Raw genomic sequence first — 24087 nt, 5'->3', positions numbered from 1 at the left:
CAAGTTAAACACAAACTGTATTTTGTACAGTTGTTGGCCAAAATGGCATGTTAAACCGTCATGGCGAACCGTTACGATGCACGCAACAATAAAGTTGTGATTTTAAATCATTGGAACATTTGTATTTTTAAATTTCCATTTTTGTTTTACTATCAATCATTATTATCAGGCCTAAATATGTGTTCTTTCATTCAACCTTCGGCCGCCATTTCATATTTTGGAAACAAAACTCAAGAAAACAGCTCCCCAAACGGCATGTCATGCATATTTTGAAAAATGAAAAAAATAAGACAATCTTGGCCAAATCTCGCTGGGCCCCCAACCCCCCAGCCCCCGCTCAATGTTGTCTCTCATTGTGCGGTGTGTGCTCCATCCGCTGGAGAGAACAACATTGACCGGGGGAGCGGGGGAGTTGGTGACCGTTGGAGGCTAAGGTTATTTCCAAGTGTCCCAACCATTTTGGCCGGGATTGTAGCTAGCTAGAAGGTCGTACCATTGTGAAAATACAGGGTATGAAAAGGGGTGGGTTAATATTTTGAGGGGTCAAACGAAAAGAAAAAAAAAACGGCCAAGAGTTACCAAAATGGCGACAAAAAGAATATTACATTTTGAAAAGTGATGTTTAAACTTCAAATTTATCTTTGATTTAGGGTGATTTTTGAAAGAAAGCCATGCGAACATCCCTTTTAAAAATGATGTGTTTCGAACAGCGTCATCAAATTCTGCCATCCGGGAACTTTTTACACCAATTTGTGGTCAAGTTCCCAGTATACATTCGCGTTTGCTGAATACGCGATGTAATCGGGAGCCGACTATTAGTACAGCACTGCACAAAATGTGTGTTCGCTCATACCCCCCGCCCTGCAAACAGGGCGCTGGGATACTCTGATGAGCTTCACAGAATCTTGTGAAGGAAATGGCCTATGACCTATGTATAAAGCATCTGGCTGCAGCTGTTCAAAACCGCAGTTAGACAATATGTGCAAATGCTATCCGAAAACTTCCCATAGAAATGCACACGTTCCATATCAGATGTGATTTCTGTTTCATTGCGGACCATGTGGACAACATTTTGAGCGTCGCATAATGCAATCCGACCGTTCGTGATTCGAAACGGAGCCTGAGCAAGTGAAGGGAATCGTAAATTTAAAACACAGATAAGTTTTACAGACTTTCCTACATTATTACGCTTTTCAAAAAATAAAATAACATCTCTAAACTGGAATAAAAGAGTAATGAATCAGTCTTAAAGGCCGTTTCAAACCTTGCAGAGTCATGACCTTGATGACGCTCAGATCACTGGTCACGCAAAATCCAACCAATCAGAGCATGAATTCATCAGAGTATCCCAGCGTCCTGTTGGCAGGGCGGGGGGTACGAGCGAAAAAATGTGTGTTGATGCAGTCACGATGTTTGTCATCGGTGGCAAAGTCAAAGAGCCGAAAAATCATCAGGTTAGAAGAGGGTTTCATAACTTTTCTAACAAAATGCCTAGCACTTCATTTGAAGTGCTTATTATTTTTGGTACTCATGATAGTTTACAAAGGATCTTTCCATGATTATTGTAGAATGTTGAACTGCAAATGCAATCAAAACATTTTGACAGCTGGGCGCCGTGACACTAGCTTGGCAGATATACTTGCTGTAGGCCTAATTCCCAATGGCATGGCCATTGACTTTTATAGATTCTCTGAGTCAATATATCAGACACGTCTTTCAAATCACTTTAACACTAATTTTTCAAATATAAATTATTTCATTAGGGGATTTATGTTTTGTTCAGATTTTATTCTGGTATTGTTTTGTTTGCTGTCACTGTCAGTGTTATTTCTTTTTTCCCATGACAATCATGACAATCATGACAATGTAAATAATACTTTTTATAGGCCTTCCCTAGCATGCCTAGAAATAATAATTGTGAATATTATTTTAACGTCAAGTTTCCATGGTAACGGTTTGAATTCAGCAAATGTTGACTTTTTTTGGGGGGGGAATTGGATTTTCACTAATTCCCTAAATCGGATATTCACTATTTTCCAAATTTGTTTTCCTAAATCTACTGGTGCAATACCCTTATATAACAGGGCAATTGGTCATCTGAAAAAAAAACCCACATTTTTCAAATTGTCTTCAAACAAAATCTGATATACAGGGCGTCCTGAAAAATGGTGCATGTAAACCCCTCCATTTTTGCTAATTTACAACCAAAATTTTCTGAGGATGTTTACAAAATCTTCAAGGTAATAGATTTAGCTTGAGAATACCGTTTGTTTCATTGGGATTGCTTTTGTAAATCCAGAGATATGTTTGAATAACGGCAAAGCCAAGAAACCCATTTTGTGCCACTTTCTGTGAAGCAGTTAAAATCAGTATAGCCCTAGTCTAAAACCAAATCACTTTACTCTTAGTGATTTTAAAATTTTTAAGCAGAGTGTGCAATATTTATTTATATTTAATTGAACTCTTTCATTGAAGTTTTAAAGAAGTGAACCTGTCTGTACAATTAAATTGTTTCAACATATAAAACAAAACATGTACATGTCATCTGGGGCTAATTTTTTATTTTTTTTCCTGCCTGACAACCCTTCTCAGCACCTTAGAAATCCGTAAAACAATAAAATTGGAATGGCCTAAAACGCTAAAGAGATCCCATGCTGGTAATAGCCTACACATGGGGGGGGGGGGGCACGAAACAAACATCCCCCTGGGGAGTTGGCTGATAGTTTGATTGTCTGACACTGAGGAACCATCCGAAAAGCCTCCATGAATAGCTGCTATAGCAGAATGATAATTCTTAACGGTGACCGTAGTAAGGTTACTTTCAAAGAAGTATACCAGAAAGTCTGAAATCTCCCCTACAGAAGTATCTGAGGGATGCAGAGATCTGCTTTTACACCATCTGTAAAAGTGGCGTAGTCTACTGTCACAAATTGTCCTGGTAGATGCTTGTTGGCTGCAGGCTACAATGGCTGCAGCTCATTCAGAAAGGCCTGCTGTGCGGAGGGGCTGCATGATAGTACCCAGCACGTCAGGTGAAGATCCCCTGGAGCCAGGTGAAGAAAACCCGAGCTGGGCTGGAACAGCATGTCCGTTCTCTGCAGAAGAATGACTGGTCGGTGAACCAAGAGTTTGATGAGTCTTGGGAACCATGGCCGGCGAGGCCAAAAGGGGGCGATAAGGAGAACCTTGCAGACCTCTTGCTCCAACTTGGTCAGTACCCGAGGTATGAGGGAGAATCGAATCGGGCCGTTGTTGTCTCTGGTCCTCCCAACCTGTATGGCCCACGGGCGACGCATGTAAAGCGCTCGCTGTAGGCCGGGCTTCCGGTGTACAATCAACCACGTGTGGTATCTCGTTGTGCTTGGGCCACCCAACCGTGACCAATGAACGACGATTGTGAAGAATTCACCGCAGGTAGGGACTCCAGAGCACAGCTAACTGTGTGCAGTATGTCCCTTGTTCACAGGCCACCCAGCCGTGACCGGTGACTGAAGACTGTGAAGACTGAACAACGGGGGTCCAAAGGAACAACGGAACAAATCTGATGACAAGAATGGTCCCTCATAGCCAGATAGAACTTGATCCGTCCCATGGGAGAGGAATTCCCCCCGGCTTGTGACAGACCAGTCCTCTCCAAACGCTTCATAACTATGAACTAATCAATCAATAAAACGAAAATATACTCTACAATACACTTTTTTAATCAATTACTTCTCTTAAAAGCGCAGGGTATAAAAAAGCGATATAAAAAACCCTGATTTTTATATGTCATACCCGACTGCCGCTAAGAGAAAATGATGGGGGGTATTATGGGTAGGGCACCTGAGGGCGCTATTGTATTAAACTCTTAGCGTAAAATACCTGCCGGTATAGGGAATATGCATAAGTAGATTGCTCTACAGGTAAGTTGAGTGAAGTAGACCCTTACATTAACAACACAAGTTTACTTTGTACTTTTAACAAGATGATAACTGCTGTGGATCGTTCACTTATCCACAGCACCAATTCCAAGAGCCAAAAGAGGGAGAGTGGCTCGGAACAATACACAATACAAGTAATAGAGGACATGAGCCACCTGTAATTCATGCCTGATTTCAATGGTCATCAATACATTAATTTGAAATGCAACAAAAGAATATCCATAACATGCAACACTACATATCCTACAACACTGACCCCAGGTGATAGTTGCTCATTTGTTTGTATTGACCCTAATACTCAAAATGGACAAAATTGACAAAATGGACAATCACGCCTTCCTTAAACCATCAAGGCTACTACCGGTATTTAATGCAGTTTGACAAGAGACCCTCCCCACCCCCGATTCTGAGATTCACAGTTCCTGGCTCACTGATTTCTCTTGCTTAAGTGCAAGTAACCCCTAAATAGGAGACCAGGTCGGAGGAAGGTCATTGATTGCATCAATCGAAAACACAACCAAAACAGAGAGATTTGAGGCATCGGCATTGCATTACGCATGTTCAGTATGTTTTATACAATGTATCCATTGTGAACCAAAGTACATACAGGCTACACATCAAAGCCACTGCCAAGCACTTAAGTCACTTAGCCAATGTAAAGATTTCCTGTGTGATTGCATTTTGAGCTTCACAAAAGACTTTACCCTCGAGAGTGTAAACTGTAAAACTAACTTTCAATATACAAAATACATGTATATCACTACGCATGTAGCAGACAGTGATGTTCAACCATGAGGTGCCAGCATTGACTCCGTCACACACTTGTAACATGGTCTGCTGACAAACCATATAGAGTGCGGTCCACTATAGTTGGCTCAATCTTCAAGTAATCTTTGACATAGTAAAATAATCCTTGACAGTTAGAAACTATTTTCAAGTCCATTTACAAACAATGTAGTAACCAAATGAGACATGCTTCTGTGAAACTTGGAAAAAGTTAATAAATTTTGTTTTCTTATAATTTTGGCATTTTTAATTTTTATGGAAGTAGGTCTCAAATGAGATTTCTTTACTCCGTTCAATTGTCAGATGAATTGAAATCTGGTAATTTTTTTTTATTTTGAAGTTACAACCTTTTAATTTGATTGATCAATGAAGTTACACGACAGTGCCCAGATATTCATTTCAAATTCCCTGCAGAAACTCACCTGACTTTATCAGAGGCTAAATAAAAATAGCGTCAGTAAACTATCCATAGTAATTCTGTTTCTTTCCTTACCCGGTCACTGGTGACAACTGGAAGCTGTGTAGGGCTCCACGTCTTACCATCATCTTTAGACACATAAAGTATTCGTCCATTATCCCCCTGTCACAAATATGAAAGAAATCACCCTTCAAAACATTATTTGGTTAAAGAAAAAAACACTGTGCAAATGCTCTTTGTAATTCCTCGTACATTTGTTCATAAATTATAGCTTTGTGGAGCGCTGTGGTCCACTGGTCACAGTGTTTTCGACTCAAGTGCCGTGGTACATGGGTTTGAACCCCGATGGGGAAAATGGTGCTTGTGTTCTTGGGTAAAACAGTCTCCAGCCAGGAGTACAAATGGGTTCACATGGGTAGATACCAAATGTGCTGGGGCGGATTGCAATAACGCAGTCTTAGTCGGCTGGCTAAACCAGTCCAATTTTAGCCAGCTATTGTTCTTAGACGGTCTTGGTTAAGACACCAAACTTAGCCCATTGCAATAAGCTGGTCTTTACTAAGCCCGCTTAGAGTAATGATTCACAAACAAACATTCCATGGTTACGGGCAAATACTGGAGGGACTGCACATTTTATTTTTTAAGGTTTGTGTGATTCATATCATGCGATATCAAATGTCAATTCCGAAATTTTATGTTGAGAAAATTGTATTTGCAGTACAACTCAGTGTCATTACATTTTTCCAGAAGATCCCTTCTATCCCAGAGAATTTTCCCTCCGAGCAGTGTTCTGCTTTTTAAAGATTTAATCATCAAACACTCATCAACTGGGAAAAAATATTTTGGGAAAGAATAATTCAACACAACAGTGAATTCCAAAAATCCCAACTATAGACCGTTTTAGCCCAACCCAGGCTAACTATTTTAAGACTGTTTTACTACTTAAACTGTGTCATTGCAATGGTCTTACTTATAGACTGACTGACAGCCAGAGCTTTTAGACTGTCTAATGCGCATAGACAGCTTTAAGACCGGTTATTGCAATCCACCCATGATCTCAAGCTCCAGTGCAATCTGGTCTCATGGCCCGATGCACAGGGGTAATGATTATGAAGCGCTTCGAGACCTTTGGTATAAAGCGCTATAGGCCTACAGGGAGTGTTACAACTGATAATGTAGTAACCAACGGATAATGTATCACCAACTGATAATGTCACACAAATTGACCGATACTGTATACCGATAATGTAACAGAAATTGACCGATAGTGTAGTAAATGTTACCAAACCATCGGTCAATATTTGTTACATTATCGGTTAAGACCGATAGTGTAGTAAATGTTACCAAACTATCGGTCAATATTTGTTACATTATCGGTTAAGACCGATAATGTAACAACAATCGACTAATAGTGTAGTACATTTTTACCACACTATCGGTCAATTTCTGTTACATTATCGGTTAGTGATACAGTATCGGTCAATTTGTGTGACATTATCGGTTGGTGATACATTATCCGTTGGTTACTACATTATCAGTTGTAACAGGGTGCGTCAAAAAGAAAGTGACTGAATTAGAAAAAAAACATTTTTAAAAATATGTGGCTTGCTCTATTCCATAAATAAACATAGGGATAAAGTACATCTTATTGACTAGTAACTGTGAACATTTTACTTAATTTGCACGTATACTCTATTCCCAAGATATTGACTATTTTGATAAAAAGATCACAAAATTCAGCTCTCCACCACTGATCATACAATGAAACAGAAATGTGTTCCCACCTCCATGAATGAACGAAAACTTGCAAAGGAAACAGACAAAAATCCCAATCAATATTTTAGAAAAAAATACTGCAAGTGAAACCTGTGCAATCACTCTGGCATGCTGGCAGTTCTTATACAGTTAGTTGGTACGGACACTTGTCAGTGCACCTAACCAAAATAGAGGAGAGGAGAGACTGACGATGACTAGAGCAGGCTAGTCGAAACGTTGAGACCAAAGACAATTTCGGTTAGAACTTACACCAGGACTGTTCTTATCAGAACCAAAAAACTACTTAGCAAAGTTGATAATAAGCAGGACAAGTTCTTTTCAGAACTAAATATCTTCTAAGCAGAAGTTATTACCACATGGTGTTACCGCGAATTGTGTACTAGTGGAATAAAAACCGCAGCGCTGGTGCCAATTAAAACTGAATAGGTTCGTTGATACAAGTTGTTTTCCTAAATGCGCATGGAAATAGACAGATAACAATAGATTTGCACTTGCCAGACCGCAAAAAGTGCTTGTCTGAACCGTCGTCTCATATCACCCAAGCTCGTACTATGCAATTTTTCCCTCATAGTAATATGCACACTTCGGTCGGGACTGACGAAATATGCTCATCTTAACCGAAATCTTGTCTAACCCGTGCTCGTATTAACGAGATTTGACTGTATATACAAACATGTACACGTTTGTATGGTCTAGGCCTGTGAAAATGCTGATTTTTTCCAGCTTCTTTGAGAACCGCTGATCCAAACAACTTCAAAAAAAATGGGGGGGGGGGCCAATTTTTTGTGTGTACAATCATATTGAGGTGTCTGCGCGTAGTCAAGGGTAAAGGAAGAAATTGATAATTTTCTGGGTTTTTTTCCTCATTCCCCCCCCTAAAAAAAAACAAAATTAGGATATGGGCTGTGAAAATAGGGTAGGTAGGGTAACCGGAAGCAGAACTATTATTTTTTTGGCCTGAGCAATACACCTGCCTATTTTCAACTTAATACAGTGCCCGGTTCTGGACATAAGCAAAATACAGACAGACAAAGCGACACACAGAGATTCCAGGAATTATGGAAGATGGCATTCCATGGACAGGTATAAAAATAGCTCCTTGTTATAAAACATGCATAACTTCTGACAGCATGGATACATTTCAGTAATTTTCAGATAAGTGGAAGATCATGCTCTTTTAAGACATATTTCATTAAACACATTCATATATTTGGACGGTTGAGTTATGCATGCACAGCAAACTGCAAAGCAACCAAAGTGTTTTTATAGTTCAAATTATATGCTGTGGCCTCGTAGTTAAGGGCACTGATTCGTGGTCTGCGGGTAAAGCTGCAGGTTGTGGGTTCAAGTCCAGCCTGGGGTTATGGTGCATGTGCCCCTTGGGCAAGGCACTTTGTCACTCATTGCTTCTCTCCACCCAGGAGTAAATGGGTACCTATGAGGGCAGTGAAGGTTATTGTGATTGAATTAGCTTCCTTGCACCTATATTTTAAGCGATTATGTTATCAACATAAAATATTCTTGGTTTATGGCTTAAGTTCAATGGACCTTTCACAGAAAAATATGCATCTCATCAGCGCAACAAACAATGGGCAGCTACTTGCCCTTTTAACTGCCACTTCTTTTAAACCAGCTCAAATAGATTCATGTTATGAAACTGCATGCTCAAGGCAGTTGTCTGGCTGTGCTGGTCGCTTTCTTTGTCCACTGCATACCTCAGGGAGTTGGTTGGGTCATGGGCATCAATCCTGGGGGGGGGGGGGGGGACAGGGGGACATGTCCCCCCCCCCCCCCCCCACTTTTTGAAGGGTGGGGGACACAATATCAAATGTTCCCCCCCCCCCCAGATTTTTGAACTCGTGCCTCATTTACAGGGCCCTATTACGTACTACAATGTATCTTTTGCTAAGAAAATATTGGTTGAAGTGGTCAGAAATTGCCTCAGATCGCACCATAGAGCATTTAAAATCCAAAATTTTTCGAAACCCTCAGACCTCAGAAAATGATTTTCAAATTATTATCTTTTGCTGGGAAAATACTGGTTAAAGTTGTCAGAAATTGCCTCAGATCGCACCACAGAGCACAGGCCCCGAACCCCACGCCATTAGCTGAGAATATAATAGCTTATTCAATGACTTCAACCTCGAAAATGATGTTTAAATCATTATCTTTTGCTCAGAAAATATTGGTTACAGTGGTCAGAAATTGCCTCAGATCACACCACGTGAGCATCAGGATTACACCAATAACTAGGCATGTCGGCCCTTTTTTGAAGTTTAGGCAATACCAATGATTGATAGCTCATATGAAGCAACTCGATGAAAGAAACACAGAACAGAAAGAATTTTTAAAAAATGACTTTCCGTTCTCAAGTTATGATCAAAAACGTGTTCCCGTTTTAACGGCTTTCATAGACATTTTAGCCACAAAAATTCAAAAATCAATAATTTCAGATTTTTCAGATAAAAAAAAAGGGAATTTGAAATTTGTATGCTTCAAATCATTTCTTTTGCTAAAAAGACCTTGGCACACTTCAACAAAAGGTCTGCAATTGTTTTCAATTTCTTGTTAACGGCTGTCAAAAATGCTGATTTGTTAAAAATTCTTCAACGGAAAACTAGAAAAATCTGAAAAATTGACTAAGTCCAGCTAATTAATATGCATAATTGCTGTATCATAGGAATAAAATACACTATAATAAGGCAAAAAAAAATAAGTCTCCGGTTTCTGGTATGCGCGCGCGTCGCCGTAGCCATGCGCGTCGGCAAAATGAAAAAGTTTTTTTTCAATGAAAGATTATGTCTCAAAACCGCCAAACTCACTGGTTTGACTGGAATCCTGCTGCTGCACAATTTTAACGTGTTTTTAGGTTATGGTCGAGAATAAGCTTTATGTGGCCTCTCTGGACTCCCATATATTTGCACTAAGTTTAGTCGGGCACCATTTGCAGTCATCAGCACACATTTGAAGCAAAAAAAATCAGGTAAAAAAAAAAAAAAAAGCCGCGTCGCCGCATCACTTTTTGGGCAAGCTCCATACCAGAAACCGGAGACTTTTTTGGGGGGGGCCTAAAGGAACTTGGCACAAGTAATGTTTGTGTATAGACCTGTATTTTGACTTCTTGTTTTATGTCATTTCGCATTTTCTGATGTAATTAAAGCTAATTAACATGCAGTTTTAGACAAAATCGCCTAATTACATGTGCATAAACACTGTAACTTCAAAAGGCAAACATTTATGACCGTATAACTGGGTACGTATATTCGGTGTTTAAAGGGCTTTCATTTAGTACAGTGTTTTCAATCATCTCTATTAGCATATGCAAATTATCTTAATTTATATGCAAGTCATCCTTAATTACCTAATTACGTATGCGAAACTTTTTTTCTATGCGCAGTAAATCTATGCATTAAAATTTCATTGGAATGGCAGTTGATATTCCCCAAATATTTTTTGTACTTAAATTGAGGAAATGAAATAAAGAAAAAGCTGTTTTTACTTTTTTTCAGGTGTAAAGGTAAGTACAGGTTTTTTAAATATACTTTTAACAAGCTATACATGTAATCAATTTCAGTCACTGAATTGGGCTTGGCATTTTATCTACATGTACAGTATATTCAAATAAAACCAATATTATGGCTCCTTTTGTGGTTCCTGTCATAACTTGTGTAATTATTTCTTGTAGATTATTTTCCAGTTCATTTACAGAGAGTTTTTGCCCTTCTTGGTCAGATGAAATAGATCTTTTTTGACGCCTCCTTTGCTTGATGTTTTCCAAAGTTTCAACTGTGAAATTAATGCTTGTTCCAACTTTTTCTCATCCATCTTTTCTTTCAGCTCTTCAACAATGTCTAGAGATGTACATACAATGCCACACAGTTTCACAGCATTTGCTGTATTTTCAGCTGCTTGCTTGGTGAGAGCTTTTTGCTTTTCTGCCTTTTTCTCTTTAATCTTTTGTAGTTTCTGGACAATTTTTTCTTTGATTGACTTACACTTGCGCTGATAAAGTTCCAAGAATGATTTGCGTTGTTTCCTGGCAGTGCTCAAGTACCTGTCTCTCTGTTCTTCCTCTTTGTCATCAAGGTATTTCCTCCAAACCAGTATGCCTTCAAAGGCAACCGTATTTGCATTTGGCATCTTCGGACGCAGGTAATGAAGCCCAGTAAATATCCTTTCTGCTGACAAGTTGTCCTTCGGACATGAAGCAGTTTGTCATCATATCTCTTTATTGGCATTGTAAAAGCATCCACCAGGAAGATGGTCAGAAACCTGTCGTGTGATGCAGACAATGAGATTGAGGAGGATTATAGACAAGGCCTGCTTAGTGAGTTGTTCAATTGACTCTGTGGTTGGTCTGTATAGAGAAGTGTGGATGGCATCTTTCACGGGTGGTATATCTGGAAATAGCACAGCACCGTCTTTGACTAATGGGCTTGGGTCAATCATCCACTCCTCCACTTTGTCTCAAAGTTGCGTGTAGAATGTCAGTATCCATGATGTGAATATCACTTTCTACCATCTTCATAAGGGTGGTCGAGACATGCTGGCTTATCATAGCCATCGCCCTGATGCCTGCAACGATGATATCAACTTCGAAGTCGGCCTTGAGGCACTTGATGTACATGTTTTCTTCTCTTTGTGGATCTAAGGGTGTGCAGAGTGTGTTGAAGTGGTCCATGTGGTGGTAAACGGCAGCTGAGTTATGTTAAATTGGTTGCCTCTATAAGCTGCAAGATGAGAGCTGGATACGACGGTGTTAAACTCCTGCACTAACCCCGACTGTTCATCACAGTCTGGACCAAGCAAGTTGCAGAAAGTCCGCACAGTGACATGTGTGGCAGATTCACCTTTGCTCCTTGACCAAATCGTCTTCTTTCTCGACCAATCTTCCCATCATTACTTTCTACTTTCTCCCACTCTTTTAATCCTGCTGATGCATACTCTTGCAGGTTCAACACTAGATGTTTCCTACAGTAAAAGTTGTTTACTGTTGCCATTTCCTGCTTGATGTGATCATCTAAGGTCTCCCAATTCCCAGTCACCTGAGGAAGGACACTTCCTTTTTCCAATTTACTGATGTATGCTTTATTGACAATACAGCGTTTTGTCATGGTGTTTTCACTTTTGAGATAAGCTCATGTACTTCATCTTTTGAACTCTTGTTTAGGTTCAACGTCAGAAGTTCTTCTAACATTTCTTGAGTATCTTTGAGAAGAGCATCAGCGCTCTCGGTTTCAATGTCATGTAGGCTCATTCCTACCGTGCCCTCGGATGTCGAGGCTAGCATAGTAGTGTATCTCTTTCCGTGTTTTGTAGTTCCATCTGTATGGAGAGTTACAGGAGCTTCTAACTGCTGAATTTTTGCTCTAGCGCTTTCTTTGTTTAGCACTGCTTGCTCTATAGCAAGGTATCTTATTAGCGTTGGCTTTGGAAGCCTAGTAACCTCCATTTTTGCAACATCTTTTAGGACCAACCGAATGATATCAGACACATGGTTTGTTCCAACCCCGCTAGCAATAAGTTCAAAACAAACGAGTCTAATGCCATTAGTGTATATGCCAGTGTTGGAGCAAAGGCTTTGACCCTCAAGGCCAAGGCCAAGGCTTTGACCCTCAAGCCTCGAGGCCAAGGCCAAGGCTTAACCCTCAAGGCCAAGGCCAAGGCCCTGTTTTATGAAATGACCACTGATATAGAACTAATTATAGTCACATGAGTGACACATCATCACGCAAGGGCAGATCCAGAGCACAATTGGGGGGGGCAAAGAAACGTTGGTCCCCCCCCAAAAAAATTGGTCAAAAAATTACGGCTTGGGCTTCGGGGCCCGCTTAAGGGCCCCGAAAAAAGTTTGGATTCGAGATGCTCTGTGGTGCGATTTGAGGCAATTTCTGACCATTTTAACCGATGTTTTTGAGGAAAAGATGGTGGTGTACTCATTGCCTGCATTTATTACGACGTCACATAAAAAAATAGGTTTCTTTTGGGGGGGGGGGCATGGCCCCTTTTGGCCCCCTGGATCCGCCCTTATCATCACGAATTGCTCGTTACGAAGAACAGCATTTCTTTAATTGCAATCAACATGCTCGCATAGGCCTACACCGTTTTATGACTGCACTGTATCTATCTATATATATAAGAGAGAGTTTAACTCGGCCTCCCAGACGATGTTTGCTCATGAAAGGATCCCAGACCGCGGGCTCCCGCGGAGCCAGAATCGCTCCACGTCCGTGGAAAAATGCGGAGGGTGTCTTCCGCCGGATCGGACACTTCGGGTCGTCCCGATTTTCCCGTACGGACCGGCGATCCGTTTCGTCAATTTTTCGTGACTGCGTTTTGCGCAGGAATTTGCCGTCGTGTGCGCTTTCACGTTGACTGCCTGGCCGCCCCCTGTGCTGGCTTTTCTGCGTGTCTAGACTGTGCGAGGTCAGCGGCTTCGAATTAGGGGTTCCGTTTACGTGTTCTACTCGGCCGTTCTGCAAAAGCGTTCACCAAATGGTGGCATGGGGTGACCTTGGTAAAATATTTTTTCTCCATGGTGCGTGGCCACCAAGTGTCCCTATTCTTTCATGTGCTTCGCTTGCCGCCCCTGCGCCGAGTGCAACGAATACTCAGAAGGACTACACATTAGGTATGCCTTGCGCGGTCTGACCAATCGAAAGTCTACACTGCGTAGTATTTCCGGGCTATGCAAAACTGTCGATGGCAACGCGTACTGCAGCCTGCTCCACACCCTGGAAACGAGGTTGGGTCTACGGTGCTTGCTATTTGAAGCGTCGCGTGATAGAGTGCTGTTGCTTCCATAATGTGTTTACAGCTCCATGCTTCCACCACCAAGGCTGAGTGTTGTGAGTTCGCTGCCCGCCACGTATAATTCAGTGTCGCGTTATAATTTCGGGGGCCTGTTTGGGGTCAACGAAGGATCGATGCATTGCTTCGAATATCGCAATCTTAAACGAAGTCACAAAAAATCGATGAAAAAGTGTCCGACCCGGCGGACGACACCCACATTTTTCCACGGACGTGAAGCCGCGGTCTCGGATCCTTTCAGAAGCAAACATTTCTCGGAGGCCGAGTAAAACTTGCTCTTATATATAGATGGTTGAACCAACTTGAATAAAAGTTGAATCGCAGACGGTCTCACAAATTGTAAGAAGTTCAAGTTTACGTTTGTTGAAGAGTCCAATACTGAAACTTAATTATGACCTTCCTCCATGATTCAGACCGTTTGTAATTTTTTGGTAACACTCAACATTTTCATTTTAAATGACACCTTCGAGTTTTATTGCATTATGATTTATTGTCAAATTGTACAACCAGCCTTCGCCTGTGTACTACAGTAACCTTTTCACTACGTTTTCCAAATGCGACTGCCTCACAAAAAGCCAATTTAAGGCCCAAAAAAAAAAGTCTCCGGTTTCTGGTATGCGCGCGCGTCGCCGTAGCCATGCGCGTCGGCAAAATGAAAAAGTGTTTTTTTAGTGAAAGATGATGTCCCAAAACCGCCAAACTCACTGGTTTGACTGGAATACTGCTGCTGCACAATTTTAACGTGTTTTTAGATTGGGTTATGGTCGAGAATAAGCTTTCTGTGGCCTCTCTGGACTCCCATATATTTGCACTAAGTTTAGTCGGGCACCATTTGCAGTCATCAGCACACATTTGAAGCAAAAAAATTAGGTAAAAAAAAAAAAAAAGCCGCGTCGCCGCAAGGAAGCTCCATACCAGAAACCGGAGACTTTTTTTTTTTGGGTAACAGACACAACGGCAACATTTACAGACAGTTGCCATGGTACATAATTATTATCATGTGCGTAAATCCACGGGGAACAGGGGGAACCCCCCCCCCCCACACACACACACACACATTTTGAGGGGGACATTGTTTGGTCTCCCCCCCCCCACACTTTTCTTCCCCGAATAAAAATATTGTAGCCTACAATAATGATTCTATTGCTCAGAATACATGTAGCTGCTTCAATTACTCAAAACTCAAAACTTTCACGAATGATCTTTTGCTCAAATTGGTTTTAGTGATCAGAAATTGCCTCAGATCACACCACAGAAATTGCTATTCTTTAACTGCATGTCCCCAACTATATCCCCCATTTACATTTAACTCCCCACATTTTCATCCCCAACACTACGCCACTACCCGATCTATGATCAGGTACGCTAAGTTAAATGTAAAGTATCAGGTCTTCATATGGTTTAACTAAACAAAATATGATTTACTTCTATATTGACACACAATTCTCCCAAGTGTAACAAAAGGGGGATCCAAGAAACTGATTTGGGAAATTTGTATTTGCTGGCCCAACATGGTCAGAAATATCAGCATTATCTAAAACAGATACATGCAAATCTTTAGCACTTATCAGGGAGACATATACAACCAATCAGATCTATTCCATAGTTATATGCAATTAAAGTGATCATCTCATTAGCCCCACAAGTGTACGGAAATCTACTACAATGGTAACAAAATGTGATGCTACAAAAGTGGAAGTGTGCCCAACACACAAATCTATAGGGTGCTTCCCTCCTCCATGGTAATACGATTAAAATGGTAACAGCACAATTTCGAACAGATTTATCTAGAAAATGCAAAAATCTATGGGCCTTGAAGAGCCTTGACTCAAAATTGCAAGGCCCTGAACCCTCAAGGCCAAGGCCAAGGCCAAGGCTTTTGCCCTCAAGCCTCGAGGCCAAGGCCCTAAAATCCAGCCTTAAGGCAGCCTTAAGGCCAAGGCCCAGCATCAAGGCACTACATCACTGGTATATGCCATCTTCAAAACTTACAATATCTTTGTTTCCCATTATGTGATTAAGTTGACACTTTAAATCATCATTCTCAAGCTGTAATTGTTTACCCTGTTTTTTCCCCAGTGAATTCAGTTCCTTTTGAACAAATTTGCTTGACTCTGCACTTTTTTGAAGTGATTTCTGGAGTCCCTATTTCTTTTCTTGTCTTTGTGCAGAGACTTAATTCTCTTTTCCAGCAGCTGCATTCTTTTGTTGAGTTTCTGATTTTCTTTGGTTGTTTCTTCAAGTTCCTTTACAACGTTCTTCTTTTGCAAGCTGCCAAATTGCTTTTTCAACTCCTTGTTGATTTGGTTGGCCTGCCCTAAAGCCTTTTCCACTTTGTCAAGACTTTTGTTTGTTTGTTCATGTTGGAGTTTTCTGCATGCAACAGGTCTGTCAGGTACTCCATGCAGTCACCATAAGATGAAATGCTTCTTCTAATATGTATTCTGGGTAGAACTCCAAATTGCTTTTGTCATCTTTATCACCATCACTATCTTCATCAACTTGGCAACATGGAGGTTTTTTATTTCATTAAAGTTATAACAACAGTCAAAATATAACATTCTACATATGAAAGTGAAGCTGAAAGTGTATATTTTGCATTCTGACCACGATGTATTCATATTTATCGTATGTAAAGAGAAAAATGACACGGTTTACCTCTTCGGCATCCTCCGCTACGCGTCGCCATTTTGGAAAATTTCGAAGATGGAGCGTTGATCTTTGGGGTTTCCCTGATCTAAATATAGGGTTTCTGGGGTCATAGGTCGCTGGAAACGTCACAGAATCGTCCAAATAAAACAGCTATAAGGGGGAAACGTTCTGCTCCAATGCTTTTCAATGGGCTCGACGGTGCGACTCAACCATTTTTTCTTCGATTTCAAAAAATAAACATTGAGAATGAAGGACAAACTACAAGGATTCAAATATGGCAATATGTTTTAATATTTATCTTTCACCTTTGCAAAATTACAGCAGAAAGTCACACTTTTTTTCCGGCTGAACCATGCAACCGTGTGTGTGTGTGGGTGTTCCTGTATTGTATTACGCTCGAGGACAGACAACAAAAGGAGCACAAAGGGGCCTTTCATCCTCGAACGACGGTGCCTATTGTCCTCAAATGCAGGTTTGTGCGCTTAGTCTATGGGAAAGGTTAAGATCAGGGAACAAAGGAAAACACAAAGCCAATCCTCGGAAGCATAGCAAAAAACGACTGTGTGCACATGCGTGTGTGCGCTGTTCACCGAATCGTCTGAAAATTGTGCCTGCGTAAATGACATGCCTACTATAACTGCCAAAGCCCATTTAAGTGGCTTGATAGATCGGTTAACCATTAATACTGGTACAGGTTGTATAGCAGCCATTTTAACGCGTCAATTGTACCGATATGATTCCAGCTTACAGACATGTTCAATCTGTCACTAGTAACCCTATGTATCAAAACCCTGATGGGTTTTGATACATAGGGTTACTAGTGACAGATTGTCACCGAGTGTAGGAGTGTCTGTTCATTGTGTAATAGATTATTTAGAGCCTTTTATTTCTTAATTAACGGCATGGTAGCTCCAGCGCATTAGTGCCAGCTTGCTAAATTCCAAAAACAAGAAAGACATGTAAAGTTTTCTTCCATACAAGACTTAAAGTGTAAAACATGGTTGTTGTTTTTTTCAACATTCTGTACAATTCATTTTGTAGTACTTTTTACTTTATATCTAATAAATGTAAATAGTCTTTTCCACAACAGGGGTAAAGTAGATAATTATCCTTACCTTTCCACCATCCACTGCTGCAAACACAAACTTTCCCTGCACTCCAAAGCTGTACACATTCATTTTTATTGCTATAAAAATATACAATCCAAATAAAGGAATATTAAATGTTAAATACCTTTCAAACAGTGGCAATAGTTCATATTCAACTTTCATTTTATAAAAAAAATCTGATTTCTTTCCTTTTCAGGCCTTTTTGGTGGTGTTTATGTAAACATGAGTGTTTATCCCATACACACACCACATGCCTGATATATGCACACAAGTCATATTAAAAGTTATTCATAAATACCTCAGACAGTTTAGCCATTCCTATTGGTCGAGAGCCCGTCACGTGGCCGGTATTAAACGGATGATAAAGACATGGCTAGCTGGTCTTAAACACTTTTCCAGTGTCACAATAAAATGTGGACTCCTAAAAATCCAGTGCCTCTTATCGTTTCATTGGTTGAACGTTCACAATCCTCACGTAGGCATGCGCAACACTACTAGGGAGTCAGAATTTTAAAGTTCTAAATTCAAAACGCAACGCGCCAGGTGCGTTCTGCGCGACATCGCGTAGAACATGATACGCGCGCGTCAATCTCCATAAAAGGGTTGTTTTCATCTTACTCGCCAGCTGAACACTCCATTATTTTGCAGGAGGGATGTTTCAAAAAGCATAAAGTGAATTTGTTGAACAAAATCGGGATGTTTTGAACGAATTATATGATTTTTTTTTAACCGAAAAGGTATTTATGAATGGGAATAAATATGTACTCCGTCGGTATTTATCACTCTGTTTAATACCACTTAGAGTCTGGGTGCTGATAATTACCCTCGCCTCCGGCTCGGGTAATTATCAGCACCCAGACTCTAAGTGGTATTAAACAGAGTGATAAAAACCTCCGGAGCACACATTTATTCCCTTAGTATAACCTAGCGTAGTGAGAAATTGTTCATAGAGGTTCAACAACAAAAAATGCCCCAAATTCCACCCATATGCCAGACAGTCATGTTGATGGTTTCAACCTTGTCCCCATACAGTACACCACGCACAAGCAGGCTGTGTGCAGAGAGCACATTCAGTGCATTGATCATTACGTGTTGCTAACCCCCTCTTCCGTCCCTACCCCTTAATTCCCGTTGCTACACCACTGTTTATAAGTGGAGAGTGTAAGTGCTCGCAAAATGATGATCTGAATGCAACGAGGTGTTGGATCGAAATCAAAGTTATCTCGCAGCTAGCCCTATAAGAAAACTGTACCGAAACGCACGGAATGCCAGCTAGTCCTCGCAAAACTCGCCTGCTCGCTACGCCCATTGCATAGTTGAAAACGTAGCGGGCAAAAGTCTAGGTGGCGCGAGCTGTGCAAAAAAAAGTTTAGTTGGCCGCAAGAGGGCGCTAGGCCAAAAAGCATGATCGCAATGGCTGCTCACATGTGAAATGACACAACCACGAAGTTACAAAAGTTATGAAATGAATGCTGGAGTAAGGAACCTGTCGGGTAAAAGTAAGTACTGAAACCTGACCTGGTTACATATACTATAAATCAGAGTTTCAACTGAGTTACGAAGTTTCAGATACATACTCACCAAGGAAAGTCTTTCCATAGTCAGTTGACCTCAAAAGCTTACGAGTTCCTGAACCTGAAACAACCAATGCTCAATATAAATTGCCAACATTGAAATCAAGTGTCTAAACTACGAGAAAAATGTCCAACAAAATACATTTCTGCCGGTTTGACACTAAATTTTTTATCGGTAACTGACGTTACAAAAAAGGAAATTGCAAAACTTTACATACTGTTCATGTTAAAGTTTCCTATACTGTGCATTGATGGAATTTTTTTCAGACTGTTACATCATTAGGTTGTAAGTCACTTGCTACCATAATAATTATTAACTAGACTTATGTTTATGGACAAACACAGGGCTATTTCGGAAACTTTTTTGTGACATATTATGTGACATGTAAAGTTTCAAGTTTAAGTTCCATCCAGAAAAGATGTGTAGTTCTGTTTATAATAAATGGTGGAATATAAATATGTGATGACATTCTCATAGGGCTTTGAATTATGACGTCACATGTCAAGTGATGTCATGATGACGTCACATCAATTTCCGTCTTGTTATATTCTTGGAGGGGATTCGTATTTAAACAACTTGGACGCAGATAGCACCACAACAGCTCCAGCTCGGTTTGGCTTACAACTTCATGACACACGTTTATTCAACATGGCTCCGCGCACAGAAACTCTTACACGAGTTGACCTTTGACATACTCTAATAGGCTGGCTATCTGTCACATGCAGACACGACATCCCTCCCCTTCAAAAAGAAACTTTGGTTTTCTTGAATAATGGGTGACATGCAAACGATTAACTATTACAATTTCCACTGCCCAATAATCACAGCAACTAACAAACATCTTTAACTTTAAATCCAAGCAGAAATATTAAACTTTAGGCGAATTTAAAAAACCCTCATATGATCAACAACATGCATCTGTCTGACCTTCATGGATTATGGATTTGCATACATGCACAAGTCAAGCTACAACTAGTAGTGCAGGTTTGGAATTTACAACACGCGGGTGGAGGGTAGTCCCCCTGCCGTACCCTGACGTGTGGTCGTGATAAGTACCGACGGGCGGGGGGCGGGCGGAAAACGCGGCCCTGCGTTATGTAGGCCTCGACTAGCCACCAACAAAGGTGGGGGACTAGCCAAGACGTAGTGGGCACCAGATGGTTGATCGGGTGCCAACGGGGTTTGTAGAAAGAAAGCAGGTGAAGTTGAATTGGCCTCATCTCAACCTGCAAAAATCTACTAAGTCCACCAAACAGGCCATAAGGCCCAAAAGCCTGAGCCAGGCTCGGGCTGGAGCCACTTCCGTCAGGAGGAAGAGGGACACACACTGCCGAAGGTTCAGCAGGCGGTCCTCCGATGGGCGGGCCAGTCCCCTGCAAAGATCGAGGGATGCACCTAGAAAGGTGGGAACCTGCGAGGGGACTGGATGGTATTTCTTGGTGTTGATGAGAAATCCAAGGTCGGAAGCAAGGTGCCACATTAGTTGGAGCGCCGCTTCCGTCTCCCCCCGAGAACGACCCACTACTAAGCCAATCGTCGAGGTACATGAATATCATGATCCCTCGTCGCCGCAGTGCCGCCCCGATCATCTTCACGATCCGGGTGAACACCCGCGGAGAAGTGGACAGCCCGAACGGGAGCACCACAAATTCGTACAGTATTTTTTGTATTGGAAACGTAGGAATTTGCGGTGCTCCGGCATTATCGGTACGTGAAAGTACGCGTCCTTCAGGTCTATACTGGCCGCCCACGCTGGCGTTATGATTGATTCGAGAATGGTCCGTAACGTTTGAACCTGTTGAGGGGTTTTAAGTTCAGTATTGGATGCCACACGCCGGCCTCCTTCATGGGGTCCAAGAAGAAGGTTGACATGAAACCCGCCCGGGTCCCCCCTTGGGGGACAACACGAACTGCTCTCTTTAGAAGGAGGGTGTCGATCTCCTCCTCGAGGGAGCGGCGTTTTGCTGTGTCAGGCGGTACGGGCGTTGTCCGAATAAGCATGTCCGACAGGGGGTCCTCGTAAACCGCTGCTGATCGGTTCGAGGACCCACCGGTTGGAAGTCACCTGCACCCAGGACCCAAGAACTCCTGAGAAATATTTCTCAAAATCCCTGGGGGAAAATGATAATAAGAGTCCACGCGCTTAGCGTAGGCACTCCATGTCTTTGCGTGCATTATTCCGTCTATGTGGTAAACGCACACACGGTCCAGCGGCATTGTGGGAGAAGCCCGGACCGGTTCTGCCGTCGGTCCTGATCTCTTCTTGAACGACTGACGCTCAGGAGGAGGAGGATCGGTACCAGCAGGGAGATTCAGGACCCTGATCATATCCCGTTGAACCAAGCGGAGTTCGGTCTCAGCCACCAATAGGCGTTGCATGGTGCAGGTCAGTTCGCTCTCGTCCGCCGAGTTGTCAGAGTACGGGGGGCGAGTTGTCACTGGGGAATGGGAACCAGGCCTCGGGGGTGAAGCAGCGCCGTCATGGTGTCCCAGTATCGAGCCCCGCTTGGACTCTAATGATGCCGATGGGTGTAAACTAATACCGTGCGGGGATGCCGGTGCACGGCTCTCCGTACGCGGCATTGTCCGCTGGTCTGTAGTCACCCCACCACGGCCGTGATGACGGGCGGGTGGGGGCTGTAATTCTGGAGGGGACTCCGGCACACAGCTAACCATGTGTGGTATGTCCCTTTGGCCCGGAGTCATCCAGCTGTGACCGTAGTGGCCAGTGTGTGAGTCAACTGGGCCGAATCCCAAGTCCCCCTGTCAGCCCGACAATGAGGCCGCGAGGGAGTGAAAAGCCTCCAAAAAATCATTGCGCGAAATTGGGTCGCCGCCCTTGTGGCGTTTCCCACGGTGTGATCGACCGGATGACCCGCTAGAACTCGTCGAAGAACGGCGAGGACGACAGTTCTTTTCGCTTTTTTCTTTTTTGAAGATCGGCTCCAAGTAGTTTCCGAGGATTGCGGGGACACGGGGATGCCCGAACAACGGATAAATCCGATGTAGAGGCATGGCCCTCAGAGCGTAGCGTTAACGCCCTTGGCGTTAACGCCCCGGGGGAATCCCAGGGAGTCGGCTATGCGATCAATACCCCTATGGGATCAATAGCCCGGGCGGCCGACAGTGCCCCCGCCCTGGTAACAATAGGCGGGTGCTGCACGGTCAAGCCGGCCGTATAAAAGCCCATCCCCAGACATAATGGTAATCACGGGGCTGGGTGGGCCTGGGTGCACTGAGCCATGGAGGAGTACTTCCTCTGGCTGTGTGTGGCCCGTAGACGGGCCAGGACGGGCACAGTGCGCCCCGTAGCGGGGCCACCTTTTGCCACACGTCCCTTTTTGGGTACTGCCCTGGCTTCAGACAATTTCCTTGTCTTGCCGGTGCATTTTCCCCTTCAGCTGGGCGGACCCGTGAATATTGACCGAAGACGGTGGGGTTGTACGGCCCCCCGCTTGGTCAAGGGGTCCGTCAGCTCCGACAGCCCGGCAGTGGCTGAAGGGGCTGACTAGAGGACTGCTGCCACGGTGACGTACCATCACCAGTGCAGTCCCCCCGAGAACTCGGGCTTGTCTGGTGGGATGTACGTCCCTCCATTATCGACACACCCAGTCCTCCCCAACTTCCTAGATTTACTCATTTCTTACTTCACTTCACTTAGAATAACTCACTATAATAACTCTACAATAAACACTTTCTCTTTATTTCTTATAAATAGTTTTCTCACAGCAAAGAGGCATAAATAAAACAGTGTAATTCAGGTCGATTGAAATTTCACAATATACCTCGTCTGCGGCTAAGAGAAAAAGAGGACGCTAACGTAGTGCGCATGTCACAGGGCGTCGAGGGTAGGACACTTGAGGGCCCTATTGTGTGTAAAACTCTTAGCAAATTGCCTGCCGGCATAGGGAACAATGCATAGGTAGTATTTGCTCTACAGGTAAGTAGAGTGATGTAGACCTTATACTTAGGATGCATGCCACACTGTCTCTTGGGTCTGCCCGCACATGGACTGGGCAGCTCCTTTGGTGGGGTCACAGCGGGTGGGGTATCAGTTACAGTCTTTGGGGGACTTATTGCCTGGTCCATGGTGTTCCCACCGCTGTCCGCTATGGGAGGTTCACTGGCAGTGTTTATGCCTGTGTCACTTGCACTCTGCGTGAACTTCTGAACATGGCTGGTGTTTCGGGAGTACTGGGCTCCTCCTCGGGGCAAGGGCGGATCCAGGGGGGGGGGGGCCAAAGGGGGCCATGGCCCCCCCCAAAAAAAACGAAACCAATTTTTTTTTTTTTAATGTGACATCGCAATAAAGGCAGGCAATGAGTACACCACCATCTTTTCATCAAAAAAATTGGTTAAAGTGGTCAGAAATTGCCCGGATCGCACCACAGAGCATCTAGAATCCAAAAAAATTTTCGGGGCCCTCGCGGGCCCCAACCCCACGCCGTAATTTTTTAGACCCACTTTTTGGGGGGACCAAAATTTTTTTTGGCCCCCAAAAAATTGTGTTCTGGATCCGCCCTTGCTCCGGGGATGCAACAACCACACTTTTGCGGTTTTACTCACAACGGTGAATGGGTCGGGAATGAAGGGAGTAGATCTTCTCCTGCCTCACAAGGACTTGGTTGCCAATCTGCACATCAGAGTATTTTGCATTTCGGCGTGTATCCACGTACAGTTTGGCTTTTCCTTTGCTTTCAGCATCATGGTCACAAACCTCCAAGTCAGTGTGATCGTCTGGGTTGAATGCTGGTAGTTTGCCGCAGATTTTCCGGTTGAAAAGTAGCTCAGCAGGAGTTTTCCTTGTGGCGGGGTGTGTTCAGTTGCGCATTTGCGCAGTCTTTACTCCAGTCCTGACCTGCAGCTTGCTGCAGTTTCAAATGATCGAGTCATTCTGTGGCTCCACCCTCACCGTTTGCTTGAGCTCACAGTTTTCGAAACTTTCCACATGCGAATTGCTTCTCTCACGTTTGCAAGTCACCGTATTCGGCAGACGCGTTTTCGACTTGCCTCATGGTCATGGCACGCGGCGTCACAGATA

General features: G+C 42.9%; 1 protein-coding gene across 1 annotated transcript in view; it reads right to left on the bottom strand.

The window, feature by feature from the left end:
* Window positions 1-21722, bottom strand: part of LOC119741057 (sortilin-like) — a 75505-nt gene extending 53783 nt beyond the window's left edge. The window contains exons 1-6 of the mRNA XM_038216680.1: window positions 21251-21722; window positions 20880-21076; window positions 20287-20419; window positions 19053-19106; window positions 17478-17548; window positions 5200-5286 (exon numbers count right to left, since the gene is read on the bottom strand). Coding sequence (XP_038072608.1) covers window positions 5200-5286; window positions 17478-17548; window positions 19053-19106; window positions 20287-20419; window positions 20880-21076; window positions 21251-21722 — 1014 coding nt within the window. The remainder of the gene's footprint in view (window positions 1-5199; window positions 5287-17477; window positions 17549-19052; window positions 19107-20286; window positions 20420-20879; window positions 21077-21250) is intronic.
* Between the last annotated feature and the right edge of the window lie 2365 nt (window positions 21723-24087).

The sequence above is a fragment of the Patiria miniata genome, unplaced genomic scaffold (genome assembly GCF_015706575.1).
Source record: "Patiria miniata isolate m_02_andy unplaced genomic scaffold, ASM1570657v1 HiC_scaffold_11, whole genome shotgun sequence".
Taxonomy (NCBI): Eukaryota; Metazoa; Echinodermata; class Asteroidea; order Valvatida; family Asterinidae; genus Patiria; species Patiria miniata.
Note: the sequence above shows the minus strand (reverse complement) of the source record. Positions and strands in the feature narration are given on the sequence as shown.